The 17,648-nt window shown below is 38.9% G+C and overlaps 1 protein-coding gene and 1 long non-coding RNA gene across 4 annotated transcripts in view; one reads left to right on the top strand and one right to left on the bottom strand.

Moving 5' to 3' along the window:
• LOC102236377 overlaps positions 1 to 9,246 on the bottom strand; it is a 129,364-nt gene extending 120,118 nt beyond the window's left edge. Inside the window, exons 1-3 of one of the 2 annotated variants that reach the window (XR_002752082.1) lie at positions 9,058 to 9,246; positions 4,114 to 4,231; positions 1,347 to 1,409 (exon numbers count right to left, since the gene is read on the bottom strand). This is a non-coding gene — a long non-coding RNA (uncharacterized LOC102236377). Of the gene's footprint in view, positions 1 to 1,346; positions 1,427 to 4,113; positions 4,232 to 9,057 lie in introns of both variants that reach the window. The other variant, XR_002752083.1, reaches the window with a different exon arrangement.
• The window catches only part of fancl (Fanconi anemia complementation group L), a 22,478-nt gene continuing 4,830 nt past the window's right edge, over positions 1 to 17,648 (top strand). For both annotated transcript variants that reach the window (XM_023327302.1, XM_014469395.2), the window contains exons 1-10: positions 1 to 281; positions 735 to 793; positions 910 to 970; positions 1,374 to 1,430; positions 1,651 to 1,748; positions 6,597 to 6,693; positions 9,730 to 9,798; positions 13,956 to 14,106; positions 14,443 to 14,526; positions 16,695 to 16,740. In XM_023327302.1, coding sequence (XP_023183070.1) covers positions 195 to 281; positions 735 to 793; positions 910 to 970; positions 1,374 to 1,430; positions 1,651 to 1,748; positions 6,597 to 6,693; positions 9,730 to 9,798; positions 13,956 to 14,106; positions 14,443 to 14,526; positions 16,695 to 16,740 — 809 coding nt within the window. In that variant the 5' untranslated portion in view covers positions 1 to 194. The remainder of the gene's footprint in view (positions 282 to 734; positions 794 to 909; positions 971 to 1,373; positions 1,431 to 1,650; positions 1,749 to 6,596; positions 6,694 to 9,729; positions 9,799 to 13,955; positions 14,107 to 14,442; positions 14,527 to 16,694; positions 16,741 to 17,648) is intronic.

The raw sequence follows: 17,648 nt of genomic DNA on the forward strand, positions 1-17,648 counted from the left end.
AGCGATATCTTGCTATCGGTTTGACTTTTCTTGTGTTTTTAACTGCATTAGTTGAAGCATAGCAAACTAGCCTGTCGTAGTTCACCCAATTACCGAAAGTTCGTCTCATATCATGCGTGGGTGGGATTACTGACGTTTGCGTGGAAACACTCGACATTGATATTCTTCGACAGCTGAAAGTTGCATAAAATTCAATGGAGAGCTTATTAATACGCGATAACCCGCTGCTTTTACCTCTCAACAAGAAGAAAACAGTCTATGATGGGTTTATAACCGTACAGGTGGGTATTCTCGCGTAAAAATCTATTTTCTCGGTTAGAGCAAATGTCCAACCTGTTTAAGCATCTGCGTCATTGAAGACGCTTAAATAATGTAAACAGAATGCCAGGAAATTTTACAGCTTTTTCTGTGTTTACAGTTGTTTTATTGATTTCGTCAAATCACATGGAAGCAACAGAATATGATGGGGGGATGTCAGGTTCCCATAAAGTTGGCTTTACTCTTCTATTTGGTCATGTTGAAACAAACAGGTCATCTGTAACGGTTGCAGTCTATATGCAGCCTTTTACTCTGATTCCCCAAAATAAATTCGTTTTAAACTAATTGCAATTTCAGATTTTTGTTTTGTTCGTGAAAAAAGAAAATCATGAACCCTTTTCCTTCCACTCTACAGTTATGCTTAACTTTGTGTTGGTTTGTCATTACATTACATTTACAATGTATGTTTTCTCCAGGAAAGAGACTTCAGAATAAGAATACTCCTCCCTCCAGATCTCCAACTGAAGCGGGCCAGGTACTAATAGAGTCTCCCTGCTTTATTAATAATTGCATTAAAGCCCAGCTTGATTTCATAGGGAGTGTTTTTCTAACCAAAGAAGCTGTATTTGCTCCTAACTTTTGTCTCTGCAGGCTGCACTGCTGTTGGCAGCTGAAACACCTGTTGCGTGAATATGAGCACATAGTGAAGCAGGTAAATGTATAATCAGCTGCTTGTGGCATCACGGTATCAAGTGAAACGTTGTGTCTGTCATCTCTGATTAATATCTTGTTGTTTCCTGTGTATTTATCGCCATGTCATGTTGCCTTCTTTGTGCCCTTCTATTTCTTCCCCCCACTGTTTAATTAACATTGCCTGGAAAATGTCCGCATTTGTTACGTGGGCCCCTCAGGGTTATTTGGATGAGATTGATATTTCACCCTGGGCTGCAAAGTTCATTATTTTCACAGCCTTTAAGCTATCATTAATTATTTAAACGGGTGGCAGCACACATTAATCACAAACACTGTGTTTGATTTGAACGGCTGGCTGAAGGAAAGCAAAAATAGACAGTGTCACTTCATTATACCTTCATTCAAGGATGTCTTTCTCACAGAGGCTGCAGCAGTCGGTGGATCTTGGCGGTTTCATTCTGGAGTTGAAAACCGTCTTGGTAAGGACAAGAACGACATGTGATATGTATAATTATAAGCAAAAGATGCACACGTAGACCTTAGATTGTTTCTTTATGTTATTAAACGATCCTATGAGAATTCAATTGATTAAAGTGGTTTAGAGGAAAGTGGCTCTAATACAGTTTGGCTTGTGGTGAAATGATTTTGGTCAATAAATTTGAAGCACTATGATTTGCTCTTTTTGCGTGTTTATTGCAGGAAGTGGCTCTAAATCGATGTCCTGAGGGTCGCTCCGTCCCGCCTCCTCGATATTACTCCCAGCTCATATCTGAGATGGAGACTGTCGGATGGGATAAGTAAGTACAGAAAAATTATTAAAGGAGTGTTAACAAAACGCTCAAATGTATTTAGTTTTAACAGTCATTTAACAGACACACAAATGTTCCCACTGAACAGTTTCAGTGGAGGTTGTTCAGGCAACACAGTCAAAAAAGTTAAAATTACATAACAATCACATGTCTATTATTTGGGTGCTGATGATATTAAATGAGGTGTTTTTTACGAGACAAATGAGTGTCCACTCTTGTTGAATGGTAGATTTAAAACAAACAAAAAAGCAAAAGAAAAGCAACTTAGACAAATGTTGCAAACAGGAATATTGGGGCTATGATACTCTGACATTTTATTTTCACCAGAAGCATTTGATAGCAATTTAGCGCAAACTTAATTTGAGATGAGAAGTATTTGTTAAAGTGCAAATTGCATTGAGTCACTGACTTGCACCATTCACTGCTCCTGAAGGAGCTTGTGGTGACAATAGATAATCGCTTACGATAATGCATGTAGCGACAGTAGAGAGTGAAACCTTCCCTTTAACAGGAAGAAACCTCTAGAAGAACGTGGCTCAGTGTGAATAATGTAGTTATAGTTTATATGTAGAGAACAACAACAACATGACTATACCCACTAACCCCTTACCCATGCAGATACCAATAATAGAAAAAATAATAATTTGAAAATTACTAAAGTATAACCCAATTTACATTTGCATACCTTTGTAAAATAAAACAATTAAAATGTAATTCTCTAGTTTTCAGGAGCTTCAGAGAAATGTATTTCAGAGCAACCGTGTGAAATTCCACTGAATCAATTTATAGCTAATTTCTGCTTTAGATAACTGTTTTGGCTTACAAAGGAAATCAACTAATACCAAAACAATAATTTTTTTCTTAATGAACAGCTTGTTAACATGGTTCCATTTCCCACTAACATGGTCCCAGGACACTGTGGAAGCAATTTGTCAGTGGAATTACTTGCTGATGGAGCATATTCTGTTAACTGATCCTCATATCAGCTAAGAATCTAAACCAACAGTGGATGTGAAAGTTCCAAACATTGTTTTTCAAGTTTCCTGTTTATTCCCCAGAGGTAGAATCAAGTTGGCGTGATGAAAACCTCCCTGCCTCATCTGGCTAAATGGAGCAGTCGTTCTTTTTTTTCCCTTCCCTCTCCTGTAGCTTTCAACAACACATGCCCACATTAACGAGGGGTTCTTAATGACTTCCTTATTTTTAGTTATTGAGTTACAGTTAAATCCAGGTCGCCTTTAATAAAGCTCAGCTCTCGTGCGCTGACGAGCCCGGCTAATACCGTCGTCAGGAGAAGGCAGTTAGCAGGAAGATATGTGTTCTCCCTCAGCTCGGATTAATCCTTGACTACCACACTCATTTTCCACTTTCCTATTAATGACCACGACTGCAATTATGATATTAGCAAAATGCAAATGGCTCTAATTGAAGACTCTCAGGTTTTAATAGGAGATGGGGGGTGAAGGTATGCTTAATGCTAGAAATGGTGTTACGGTTAGAAAGCATTATACACAGCGGGCCTCAATCTCTAAAGCACTCGAGATTTGCTTAGCGTCTTAATTGGTATGTGCCGTGCTAATAGCCACCGGGGGTTTCAGCTGTAATTCTGCCTGCTGATTGGACCAGGTAAAGCGAGTCTTCTCTTCCCCTCCACGTGCCTTTATTTGGCATTTCCTAGTTTGGTCATCTTGTTAGGCTGCGAATGGCAAACCTGTGATAAAAAATGCGCTAATTAATGGAAAATGGGGTCAAGTAGGTCAGCTGCTATCACTTGATTCCACCAGAAACATGACCCTGATGGCTCCTGAGCTCATTATGGGCACAGCTGGTGCTCTGTGTTCACAACCTGTTGGAGAACATGCAGGGCTTCATGTCTTCCGATTGCGGTGTTATCACTCCGTCACACTGTGTTGGTGTTTTTTGCTGGGCCTTCTAGGTCTACTAACACAAGCTTTTTTCCTCCATCTTTGTTTTTCTTACATTATTAGGCCAGCTAATAAATTACTCCCCTAATCCTGTAATACAAACATGATCTCTAATAGTTCTGGGAATTCCCGGGTTACAGTTTCTAAGTAATGATGGTGTCCCGGTTACCACAATAACACCACAAGCCAGACTCGTGAATCTGCACGTCGTGAATCTGCACGTCTTAATCCTGTATAAAATTAGTGCATATCTCTTCTTGTGCCCTCCATTTGTACATGCCACGGCCCTCTGTTTGCATTTTACATGTGTGTTTTGTGATACAACATACTGAAAGTGTTGATCGCACTATTCATGAATCACACTGTCGACATGCACAGAGTACAATAGAGAATCACACACAAATTTGCATGGTGTAGAAGTGGCTCACATTGCTGGGGAGTTGCAAATGGGAATCTCTCATCAGTCTTCCCAGCAAGAGGTGGGACTATCATGCTGATTCCATCATCGGGGTGGCAGCTTGTCCCTGGTCTCTGGGGTGTGAGACCCTGTAGCAATGGAAATGAACATGTGGATGTTTTTGATGCAGTTGCAATCAGCCGCCTATTCATCCAGGGGGTTTAATACTGACATAATTATTTAAAACTTTTCTTCTCCAGTTTGCTCTGATTTTTAATTAGTTGGTTTGCTGGCAAAGGCCAGGTTTTTAAAGTCTAGTTTCCAATTTTTAAGGAGGTTTTGGAAATGTCATTTCAGAATCTTAATGCTAGCCTAATTTACCTACTTATATTTGCTTTGTTCAATGCACTGGTCTTATTGACAGTGAAACAGGCCCACAGAATGATGCTACCACTGGACTAAGAAAAAAAAATAGATTATCATATTGTTTTCATTTTAAGTTTTATCTGTTAAGTTGTTCTGTTAAGTGATCTAGAAAGTAGCAGTGGGCTTTTATTGCATCATTTATCATGAACATTTTTTTATCATAAGAATTTTGATTTATTGTGGTCTGAACAACTTTGAATTAATGCTATTAAAACACAAAATAACAAAACTGACATTATAAATTTTTTTTTTCTCCATTGTTGGAAAATATGATTAAAAGTTGTTGCTGTGTGCAGTTTAGTGATACAAATCAAACATTTTAAGTTGGGTCCTGAAGAAGCCAATTTAACATTTTTTGTTTGTGACGCTACGATTTCTGTGCCATGCAGTCACAGCCATACAGTTGCCTAAAAATGAAGTAATAAATAGATTTCCATCATTATTTTTATCATTATGATAGTACCACAAAATATCATAATAAAATTTTGAGTCCATTTTGCTCACCTCTACTTGACTGGTATGTATTTGTGACCAGTTACATAGATTTATGCTTTGTGGCTGTTTTGAGGACTTCCTGAAGATGTTACTGTGTTTGCCTTTGATATGTCAATGCTATCGTGGGTTGTTGTCCTTCTCTGTGGCTTTCAGTGTGAGAGGCCTGATCATTTTTATGAGCACAACCCAAATGGACATTGTCTCCCGTCGTTCCATCATGTCCCTAAGTATGTGTCTGAACATCACTTATCTCTCGCTCCCCTCTATAAATCTTGGCTAGATATACAACTCTGCCAGCCTCATCACAGAGCACCATTGTAATATACTGTAAATCTGGACAAGGGTTGTTTAGATGCTTTGTCTCAGATCAGTGTTTTGTCTTCAGACCTCAGTAGATCAGAGGTGGACTTCTGATTGGTTATCACTCGTTGAAACGGTCATGGTGTCGTAAATCTGACAGAGGTGTTGGTGAATGGTTGTGCCACATCAGCATTTTGTCCTGTTTATAGATTTAATTTAGGACATGAAGAAGAGTCTGATTTATAGGATGACTCCAAAATCTGAAGTCACCCAGAGACGCATTATTTTAAGTACAGTATGAGTCTCTGCAATACAGTGACAATTGCTTTCTAAGTAAAGTGCCTGTCCTAATGGCCTATTCAGTTATTTCCTGCTCATGTATGAAATTTAAGTATTTTCTAGGTCTGTCTAAATTTCAAAAAAGAAAACAGAATGTGGAGAAACCATTCAAAATTCCCCTTTTCCCTCCAGATAAACATACTCTTAATAAATACAAAAAAAGCAACTTTGATTTCATGTATCAAGGTAAAAAAGCTATCCAAACCAGCTAAACTCTATGTGGAAGTATAATTGCCTCCCTTGTTAAACCAAAAACTAACTGCTATAACCACATTTCTAGACAGCTGAGTTCAGTTTCATTAGCTGCACCCAGGCCTCATTGTTGCCTGACCTGCAGAATCAAAGAAGCTCTTAAATAGAAACTGTCCAACAACACTGAGTAGGCTAAACGATCTGCAAAAACACTTCCTGCCTGATCTTAACAAACTCAAGGAATTAGGAATCAAACTCACATTAGGAATCGATCTTGTCTGTAGCGTTCCGTCAAGGTGGCGTCATTGTACTTATAACATTTTGCTCTGCTTTCTGCTGTAGTAACAGAGTGTTCCACCTTAAACGGGTTTACAATGTTTGAGAACCCTCATTATTGTGGGTGAATTAAACCAGTTCTGTAAACAATAGTAGGACAACATACTTCCATAAGGATGCAAAAGACTGATGAACCAAGAAAAGCTGGATGTGAGTCATTGGAGTAGTGATTGCACATCTGGTTATTAGATTTAAGGGGGTATTACTTTTTCACAGTTGGTTTGGGTAGCTTTTTTTGTTTTTAGTGAAATTGCGTTTTCTGTTATTAAATTACGTTTATGATTAAACCCACATTTCACAACTCTCTTTCTTCATCACAATTTCTCCATGTCTCCATGTGAGCCTCAGGACCTCTGCCTCTAAAAATGCACATCAAGAGTGGGCACTGAGAGCAGCGAAGGTCTAATTAGCTCTGTCCTTCCTCAGGATGCTTTTCATAGACATGGACTTCCAAACACTGAAGCTGAGGGCAGAGGACTCCTCTGGAAGGCAGCACACTCTCACTGTTAAACTCAAGTCAAAGGTGAGCCACTCACAGCAACTTTACAGCAACTTGATCGCTGTCACTCCAAAAAAATTGCTCATCATCAGGCGACCTGCAGTGAGTCCAAATCACAACAGGCCAACTTCTCCAAAACTGCATACTGGGAAACATTCATTTAGATGATAGCGAATCTGTGATTTACATCTGTGCCCCTAAATGTAGGTCAGACTGGAGAGGATGTGGAGAGACACGATAACCTGCTGTGACTGAGATGTAACTCTGATAATGCATCTCTTCACAGACCTCAGCAGGATGGAGAAACCTTCCTGTGTGCACAGAGAAAACCAATAAATTCACACTAATCTGCATAACTGCTGCTGTCAGTCAATGCTTTCATTTCATTTCTCATTTCAGTTTATTTTTGCACTTTAGTCTTTGGCCAAAAAAGACAGGGAGGCTTAGTTTTTTTCACCACATTTATAATTTTGAATGCTGATTTTAAAAAAAAGGTCAGAGTTTAGTCTCTGACCAGATCACTATCTTCCACATGTTTGTTGTGTCTCCTACAAGCATATTACCAAAATACAGCAAGAATTTCTTTGGCTTTCCTTCAACAATTTAACCATTTGGCCACGCTTTCCAAAAAGGCTTGAGTTGTGGAATGAGTGACTGCTGCTTGTTTAGTCAACAGTTTCTCCCCACAAAGCTGTGTATTTCTGTAGCTCCTCTACAGTTACATCTTGGTTGCTACTCCTGTGATCTCCTTGTCAAGTCTGTCAGCTTAAGTGGGCAGCCATTATATTTATGTTTAAGGTTATGTCATACTCTTTGCATTTTTGATATGCAAACCTGATTCAATAGTTTTCTAATATTTTTGATGCTGTTTGTTCACAGATTGTCCCCAAATAAGATTTAAAATTACACACAAGTAGACTTTATTTAGTAATATGTTGACTTCTGAAGGTAATTGGTTTGTATAATTTAGGGGTATCAGAAGAGAAATACAAATGCAAACCACTGTAGGTAAATGTGAACACATGCAGACAGAATGGGAGAGGATCACAGCTCTACTCAGGAAACATGTGATTTCAATACTGTGAATATTCTGACTTATTTATCACCTTTTTTTTTAAAACTTTAGCTTCTCAGCCACTAAGGGTGTAACAAGAGCTCGTCATACAAGATCTTGCAATATTGAAACATCCTATTATTTCTTGTTGAGGTGACCACTGTCTCGTGAGTTGTGGTCAACTTGGCTTCGCCTGATGAAGTTGTAAGAGAAGATTCTCCAACTACTCTTACATCATCTGCTTGACACCATTTTGGGTTGCCAGTAGGAACGATAAATGGCAACAGAGATAAAAACAAACAATATCTAGGCACTGCAAATTGCTCAGACACTGAAATTTATAGAAAGAATGACCATAACAACCAATGTCTAGGGATACATGGAGCTATCGCAGCACATGCTGTACATTACCCTAAAACCAACTGGGTAATGTTAAATAATGTACTGCAGACTATTCATAGTTGAAGCACTGTATTTCATGACCTTAAGTCATGAAAAGACCTTAAGTCATAAAAAGAAATCTGAAAAAAACAGACATAAGTTATTCAGTTTGTGGTAAAAATCAATGAAATGCAGAATAAGGCACTTTTTGCAGCATAAGTATGATCTATGAAGATTCCTAGAAAGTAATGTTATATATTGTGTTTTGTATCATTACCTGCCTGTCAGCCACTAAAGACCTGCATCTATTATCGGCCTCAGGTGCAGTGAAAGTCCATCCAACAGGCCAGATATATTATTGGCATGCAGGATCTGCATGGCACAGGAAACATAATTTACTACTAAATATTGCATCCAAGCAGTCCATTGCAACTAAAGTATTATATTTATACATTAGTGATGATAACTATAATTTAACTCTAAATACCATATTGGTTGAGTTTTATTTGCTGGCTGGTTGTAATTTAGAGTTGAAGAATTATCCACATTTAGCTCTTTTTTTTCATTAAGGTCTGTTTTGGTTTGATTTAATCAGTATTTAAAAATTTGAATCTAAAAGAATCCTTTGATTCTTTATTTTTTAAATGATAAAACACTATTGCTCCCTTTGAATTTTTCTATGACTTGTTTAGACACTTTAAAAGTCCTCCAAAACTTAAAAACTAGATTTCTTTTTGAGTTTCGATCTCCTCATATCATTCATTAGGCATCCTAATTTGAATTTCAGCTAAATTTAACTTGGATAACAATATACGTTAAAGCTTAAAGTACAATAGTTTTTAAAAAGTTTTCTTAGTGCACAAAGTCAATGAAGGCATCTGTTGGGCAGCAGGAGTGGAAGGAGCTCAGAGTTGCAAAGTGTGGGCACGGTGTCATGGTGAGGTGGTGCTTACCTAAGCTGGGATGACGTCCACCGGGGATAAGGGAGGACTGTGAGACCCCACACTGTGCCCACCTGCCCACCTGGCCCTCCTCAGCCCTCTGGCACCTCCCGGCCTCCAGCTGCCTCCCCCAGATCCAGCGCCAGGTCATTCCTCACCAGACACAGCTCTGGAAGAGGCGGCACTGGCATGGACGCATGGAGGCTTGGATGACTGGGGAGTGAGGGAGGACTGGGGAAGGACAAAGAGTTTCGTAATGTTGAAGGTGAACTGAGAGAGTTTACCAAAGCTTCTTAGTGAGATTCTACTTTGGTTTTACCAGCTTGTTAAATCTGGGCTAACTCTGCTTAGTTCTTTAAAATGAATAAAGGCTGCCAGAAAGATGTATTCATCTAAATTAATAAAGAAAAGGTGAAATAGCATTTATTTTAATGGATCATTGGAAAACGGTAACATATCAACGTGTTTCCATATCTAAAACCTGGAAAGTTTGTTGAACTTTAGAGCTGATTAAGCAAATAGAATAACTAGCAGGATTTGTCAAAGTTTTCCAATACCTTATTAGAATTTTATGCATCAGATCAGATCTGAGCTTTGACTGGGCCATTCTAATTCCCAAACATGTTTTAACCTAAACTCTTCCCTTGTATCTCTCTCTGATGCCTCCATCTGCTGCGTCCACAGCATCCAGCAGAGGCTCCTGACTGTTCAGCTGACCTGCCAGTCCCTTTGACCATCACCTGGACACCACAGGTATGGATTGCTGCCAAAAGGTGGACCACCATATTCAGATATTTTTCTGAATATACATTCTCACCTTTTAGTATCCCATCACGTTAACCAGGCCATAGTTCGTTCTACTGAATCCACTCCATTATGAAATAAAGGGTGATGAGAATCTGTGCAGGTAAATACATTTCTAATTAATGAAATACTATGACTTTGTTTCTAATATGTCTTGAATTTAAACGGGAGAAGTATTACTAGTGTGTACATTAAGACTAAGATCAGTTATGACTTTGTGTGATTACATCACCAAAACCATTTTGTTCGAAACTTGCATTTAGGTTTTTTTTTCTATTAGGAATTGACAATCTAAGAAATTTTAGATTTAGAAATGTAGATTTTTTTCTTTAGACTTGTACTGAACAGATGCATCTTCCTCTGCAGGAACAAGTTTAATTAGTTTCATTGTTTGCTTCAGGTGGGGGCAGAGATAGGAAGTATAGACCTGACCATAACTTTAAATCTCAGAACCAGAAATTTTTTCACAGTTTAATAGGCTTTATAAAGTCTGGAAAGGTGTGGAATGTGATCAAAATCTGTTCTTCAGCCTGGAAGAATGAAACAGGCCATATAAATGAAAATAGAGTATGGAAAAATATTTCTTGTCTTCTCTAATCGTAGCAACCGTCCATCTATAAAAGCGTCATCATTCTTTTATTCAACCATCCATCCAGTGTTTGTTCATCCACTCTTCAGTTTTGACAGGTTTTGTATTTAAAGCCTGACTTTGAATAAAATCAGTGGACTAAATTCCTCCTTAACCTTATTAACACTCTAAAACTGGGTCAAAATGGACTGAGAACTGTGCCAATCTGAGAATGTCGCAGTGTTTTGGTAAAGGGGAACATGAACTCGTAGCACAAGTTCCCGCTGATGGGACTGGAAACCAGCCTGGAAACAACATTTTAAAGTCTTGGTTTTGTCTGGTTTCAGGTCAAACAGTCCTGACTACAACCCTAAATAAAACCTCAAATTCAAATGTTTCTCATCCGGAGTAGAGGAGGTCTATCTCGTTTCAACTGTGAGGGGCAAAACAAGAAAATTTGTCTGTAAAAACGTTGTTGTACATCAAGCTGGCTTAGAGACTGAAGCAGAGTGTCTGGTTTGAAGGTTTCCATTTTTTATTCAAAATTTGAAATATGTATAATAAAACTGGTATTGGCTGATTTTATAGGGTTGTTATATTTGATAATTTGTTAAACCTGTAACATATTCATGTATGAAAAAGATTTCTGGTAAATATTTTCAGTCTACATTGAGCAGCTGTTTGAACCTGAACTGATATTAGGTCAAATCTAGTTCACAGTTTATAATACTTAGGTTGGTTAAAACTGAACAAATGTGTGTTTTTTAGTTTGTGATCCATGAAACCTTTTAAATGATTTTACTGTGTTGGTCTTAATTATAAACATAGCAGTGAAATTGTCCTTTTTTACTGAAACATTGAATGTGATGTCTTGTTTTGTAAGCTGTATTGCTACAGAAATGCTTGAATTATTCTGAGTCATAAAACACAAATACTTTGGTCTCCTAGGCAGCAGCACAGCTGAGTGTGGGTGCAATCTGGAGGTGTGTGCTTTCTGAACAGCCCAATTTTAAGAGAAACACAACTTACACCAATTTCTACGTGGTTTGGTCTTTGCAACTGAATGGTGAAAGCAAATTAACCACCATAAATGTTCAACAGTTCAGTTATGGATATCGCACATTCTCACATCAGAGTGGAAATCTCAAGCCCCATGTTTGATTTTTAATCTTGAAATTTAGGTGTGAAACGGACCTAAATGTTTTCAGATTTATTTGTGGAAACAACAAATGTTCTTTTTTTGTTCTTATCCAAAAATGTGTCATTTTTAATCTGATGAGGTGAACGCATCGTCACTCTCATAGTTTTATATGCATTGAGGCCTTTAGGAGGAGAAGAAAATGAAGAGCTCCACAGAAATCCTTGAATCATTGTGAGTCACAATGTAACGAAGCGGGTTTCCACCTGCTCGATTAACACTTTTCCTTTTAGCCCCTCAAATTTAGTCCGCTATAATTGCCGTAAAGGTGCTTTGATGTAGAACCAGCTGTGGGCTCTTTGTGTCCCTGTGCTTCCCTCGTTATTGTTGTTTGTCGTCCTTCTTCTTTCATCTCTGTCACTGCCTCCGAGTCTGTGTGTCGCTTACACATGCACACGCACACGCCAATGGAGCACTGAACTGGACTGTTCTTCCTGGCGTGTAATAAAGTCAAGAACCTGATTGCAGAGTGAGGAGTGCAGAGCTGAGCTGAGATATGTCAGTAAGAGCTGTTAAAAGAAGTCAGAGAGGCAGAGAGTTGGTGGGTTAGAGGAAAGAGAAGCTAAATGTGTGTGTGTGTGTGTGTGTGTGTGCGTGTGTGCGTGTGTGTGAGAGAGCTGATACATGGCAGGCGTACAGTGAGGAGCAGCTTAGAACAGCGCTACCGTATGGAGTCTGTCTGCCTGCTGGGCCGTTGATGGATCTCTCCCACTCTGCGACATGAAGCGTGTGTGCGTGTGTTGGGGTGTGCACACATATATGCGTGTGTGCATGGTCTTAACTTTGCCAAGTGTGTGTTTTCTGTGTGTTATGTGTGTGCATGCAGGGGGAAGGGCCTGTCTGTCGGCAGCCCTGACATGTTCATTTGAATGAGTAATTATTGCCTGCTCTGTTACAGGGCCAAGATGTGCCACTCAGTGCATTTGTAAGGAACAAGATGTGGAAGAGAAATAAACCTGTGTGCACGCGTGTGTGTGTTTGTTGTTCATGTCCTTTGTGCTTGCAGGTTCTACCATATGTCAACCACCAAAAACTGCATATTTGAAGATAGAGTTGGTGTATAAACATGTGATAACAAAGACTCCTCAGTCTGACTCTAGAAAATCTGGAAGTGTCGAGTTTAAATATTTAATTATGTCTGGATGAGTTCAGAGCGAATATGGAAAAGAATTTGTTATTCTATATTTTATTCCATGTCCAGTTATCTACTTACCTACTTTACAGTAGTTTAGATACTGTCTTCTCTTAGCTTCTCTTAGAACCACCAAATTATCTAAACCACCAATTTGCATTTAACTAAACGTTCAGGTGTGATAAAATTTCTCAATTTGTCTTAATTTTAATTTTGAGCGAGTTTTCTTGTCTCTGGCGAAAGATTTAAGACATAAACAGAGTTTTAGACTCAAAAGAGTAAATTCAGACAAATACTATGAACACACTGTTGTACGTTAGTTTTTTTTTGTGAAAATAATTAAATGCAATAACTGACAGTTATTATGTTTCCTTTTTAGTTTCTGCGTACATTAGATAAGTTTCTGTAAAAAAAAAAAACTGTGCTTCTGAGGTCATCAGCGAGGAGATGAATAGTTGAATCAGGTTAAAAGCAGAGCGATGTAACCGCATCTTCAGTATTTCTGCTCTCAAAGCTGAATGGAGGTCAGGGAGAGACATCATACATAGATAAAGAGAACTGATTGAGACAGCCAAGGAGCAACGCTCGGCTCCGACTCAACTCCTTTTATCCTCTGCAGCCTTCAGCTCTCACTCAGGTTCTTCTCTGATCGAGCAGGAATTTAAGTAACAGCTGAACCGGGCCTCGAGTAGTTATCCTGAGCTCTAACTGTAATCATAGCGCTGGCATTAATTGGGCTGTAATTGCTGAGGCTCTCAGCACCTGGACGAAGCTTAATTGTGTGCACTGTGCTGGCACAATGACCCATAATTTTTGGTTCATTTTTTCCCCTAATTTTTTTTCCCTCTCCTTCCATCTGCATTGCTCTCCCGCACCTCTATCAGCGTCTCTTTCTTTGCTTTCAGAGCTCGTGTTTATGTGAGCGTGTTTATTGCAGCTTGAGTTGCTGCAGTTTTTAACCGATTGGTTTTAAATGCTCTCATTCCTCTCAATCTGAAAATGTCACGGCAGAAGCTTTTTGCACCAACCTACACCTCTGTGTTTAACTCTGACTAAATCTTTACTTGTACATATTTAGTCCCATTTTTCTTGTTTACTTTGATTGGTTTGGCTGTGGATAATGTTTCAGTTGATGGCATGTCTCTCAGTAATGTCCATTTAAAAGCAGAATGTAGCATTTTGTCGCTGACCCCTGTGCTGTTTCGCAGAGTACTCTAGAGCAGCTCCACAGCCAGTTCCTGCTGGTTCTGGAGTCCCTGACGGACTTCTGGGACGTCCTGGATGAGATCGACAGGAAGACCTGGGTTCTAGAGCCGGAGAAACCCAGCCGTTCCGACACGATGAGGCGGATCGCCATAGGTAAAGTTTGCGTCGTCGCAGCTGATATTTCATTGATGGAAAAAGCAAAAGCAATGAACTGTTTTTGTTGCAAATATGAATAGATTAAAGGGAGTTAGGATCTTATTTCTCTGACTTCATTAGAAAGATTTTGATTTGGTTGTGACGTCATAAGAAGTGACTTCTTCTTTGCTCCATACTTTTCACAGTCAGTGGACAGGATGCTGACTCTTTAAACCCACGTTAAGTGGGATCATGCGGCTGAATTACACACCCGTCCCTATCAGCCCCACATCAATTTATTATTTAATTTCCCTTTGGGATCAATAAAGCATTTTTGAATGTGAATGTGTGCAGGAAACAACGTCTCCATCAAGGTGGAGGTGGATCCGCGACACCCGAAGATGCTGCCAGAGTGCTGCCTGCTGGGAGCCGATCATGGTGGGTAGGAACCCACAGACACAGTTTCACTTCTAAGTCAGGAATTCACAGCATGCACACAAGTTTATCTACTGCATTACACCCCAACAACTGACACAATGTATTAAAGCATGAAGCATCCTCTCATTATGATTCAGTTTGCAGGAAACTATAAATAGGTGACTGCTGCTGCCTGGAGGTCAGGCAGCATACCGAATGTTACAGCTTCCTTCAGAGGGATCTGTGCCTTATAAGCAAAACTCAGGGAGAAAAGAGTCTAGTTACACCTGCCATGTTTAATAACACTCCTGTCTTCAGAAGTGTTTTTTTTTTTTCTGGTTCTGCAGCAATTATATTTTAAAAACAACAAAAAAATGTCTAGATGTATATAGAAAATATTTATGAAAATTCTGAATATATAAATTTTAACCTGTAGCATAAAAATAATTGAATAAATAATTGACTTATATTTTTGATTTAGGAAAGAGGCAGCCCATATAAATCAGCAAAAGCAAAATCGGTAATAAAAATGAGCAGCAGTAAGTTATTAACTGCTGCACAAAAAATAACTTTTGGTGTCATGTCAATCTGCTCTAGTTATTGTTTGTGAGGTTTTTTTTTTGTACCTTTTTCTTGATTATAAATATTTAAAAAGCTCAATCACTAAAATCGGGTGGCATGTTTTTGCTTCCTGTGTGAGACGAGGTGCTAAAATGATTAGTCAAGTTTATTTGTGTAGCACTTATCAACCACAAAGCAGTTCAAAATTCTTTACATGATGAAAACATGACGCAATTAACATGCAAAAAAAAGAAACATTATATCGCAGTGGGAGAATAAAGAGAAGTAATGAAAAGTTGCAATCCAGACTAGAATTTATGATGTTCCAGTTATTATTAATCATCTAAACAAATTGGTTTTAAGCCTTGAATTAAAGAAACTCAGTGTTTTCTGGAAGTTTGTTCCAGATTTGTGGTGCATAGAATCTGAATGATGCTTCTCCATGTTTGACCTGAGTGGTCTGGAGGGTTGATACAACAGCAGCAGATCTTTAATATGGTGCTAAACCATTCAGCAATTTAACTAACAGAAATATTTAAAATCTAACTGGGATGACGTGTTTATTTCCCTAGCTTTAATGAGATTGCGAGCTGCAGCGTTCTGGATCAGCTGCAGCTGTTGCAGTAATCAATGCGACTAAAGATAAACGCAGGGATGAGTTTCTCTAGATCTAGTTAGAACTTTAGTCCTTTAATCTTGGAAATGCTTTTCAGGTGATAGAGGTTTGAATTTGTAATCGTCCTTGTGTTCAATGTTATTAATTCACTGTCTAAAATAAAATTATGATTCCAATGAAACTATATTTCTTTCATATGTAATGAATGTCATCACATTAATGTCACTTAAACTGCATTTTAGAAAGTCGTTTCGTAAAATGACAGATCTTACAAAAGAACGCTACCTTTAACCCTTATGATTTTAATCAGTGTCTTTTTATGGCTGTAATTACCCATTAAGGATGACTTCAGAGAGACCACTGGTTTTTTTTGCTGCTTAAAAGAAGAAAAAAAACTACTTCTTCTTCTGATCTCCACCTGTCTTCAGCCAAATTGCTGGTGTTGGTCGTTGTGTGCCGCCTTATCAAACGACACGCTTGCTGGACGTTGCGCTCTCACTCACCACAGCCGGCCGGGCCGAGCTTTGAGCCTCTGCTTTCTATTCAAGCCTACGTCAATTGTCGACCATTGTTTCTGTCAGCCCAAGGTCGTGCAACTCCTCGCCTGTTGCCTAGCAATGCAACTCTAAAGATATTAAACACACGCACACTTCAGCCGCCGAGACGAGGCGGGCGGCGACCCTCAAATACGGAAGGTCGCCCAGAAATATTGCTTTTTGCATGTAGGAAAAACAAATATGAAAGTGATGAGCGGTGCACGGAGACGGCGCTCCCCGTGGAGCTGGAAGCAGCGAGGGCTCGCATGCGACAGTAGAGGCGCCGTCAGACGGGGGGGCAAAGGGCTGCTCTTTTGAGACAGACTAACTTTGTTTTTTTCTCAGGGGGCTCCCAGACAATCCTGGAGGATCTGCAGGTGCTTTGAATCTGTGATGACAAACTTCAGTTTAAATTTAAAGCTGTTATCAGAATTCACATCCAGAACCAAGACCGACCTTTTGTTCTGTTGTTGCAGTGGTGACTCCGCTGAGGAATAAACTGAACGCCAACATGCACATGTGGTGAGTTTGACGACACAATCATTTGTTCTCCAGGTCGTTGTGTGCTGTCTATATTAATATATATATATATTACTTAGGGCTTGGCACACTTATACTACAAGCGTTTAATATTAGTCGATTGATAATTATTGATCAGCTTTTTGTTTTAAATACCTGAAATACTGCAAAACGTTCCTGACATTTCCTGTTTTATCCACAGTTTTCACTCCATGCAGTTATTTATTTTTAAGCAGTTATGAGGCATGGTGGTAAAACCTTCAAATGCTGCTGTAAGTTATTCAACAGGTTGTTGCTAGGTAACCAAAAAGGGAGTGAGTCAGTTGATGCCACCAATCTTCCTTACCTGGCTGTGAGATGGCTAAAGCCTTTCCTCTGCCTACATCTCCCAGAATGCTGTGCGGTTCTGACTCAGAGGAATTCTATCTGACATATTACCTATTGATATTGATCACATGTCCATTGCAGTATTATTATTGATTTATTGCTCAGTCCTATATTATGCAGATTTCTAAGGCGGTCTTGAAAATTATGTAGTTTGATTTTATTGTTTTCCAGGTCTGATAAATTAATGGAAAAAACTCGCAGAAGAACATCTAAGCTTGAGTTTTTGTACAACTCATCAATCATTTTGATAAACCCACATTCAATTGAAAATCCAAACAGCACCTTGCTATCTTTTTTATATGTGGGTCTCAAACAGGACCCCAGGTTGTTTGGGTGTTCTGGGTTCAGTTTAGCTGCACTGAAATAACTATTTTAATTAAACTTAAACAAATTTTAGGCTAATCCAGCTTTTTTAAAAAGTATTATTGATTTGAGTTTATCTAAATTTGCCCAGAAATTTCATGATTTGCAGGAATAAAAAAAAAAAAGATAAATGTTGACTTGATCAACCAATGTTCTCAGGA

This window comes from Xiphophorus maculatus, chromosome 22 (assembly GCF_002775205.1).
Source record: "Xiphophorus maculatus strain JP 163 A chromosome 22, X_maculatus-5.0-male, whole genome shotgun sequence".
NCBI lineage: Eukaryota > Metazoa > Chordata > Actinopteri > Cyprinodontiformes > Poeciliidae > Xiphophorus > Xiphophorus maculatus.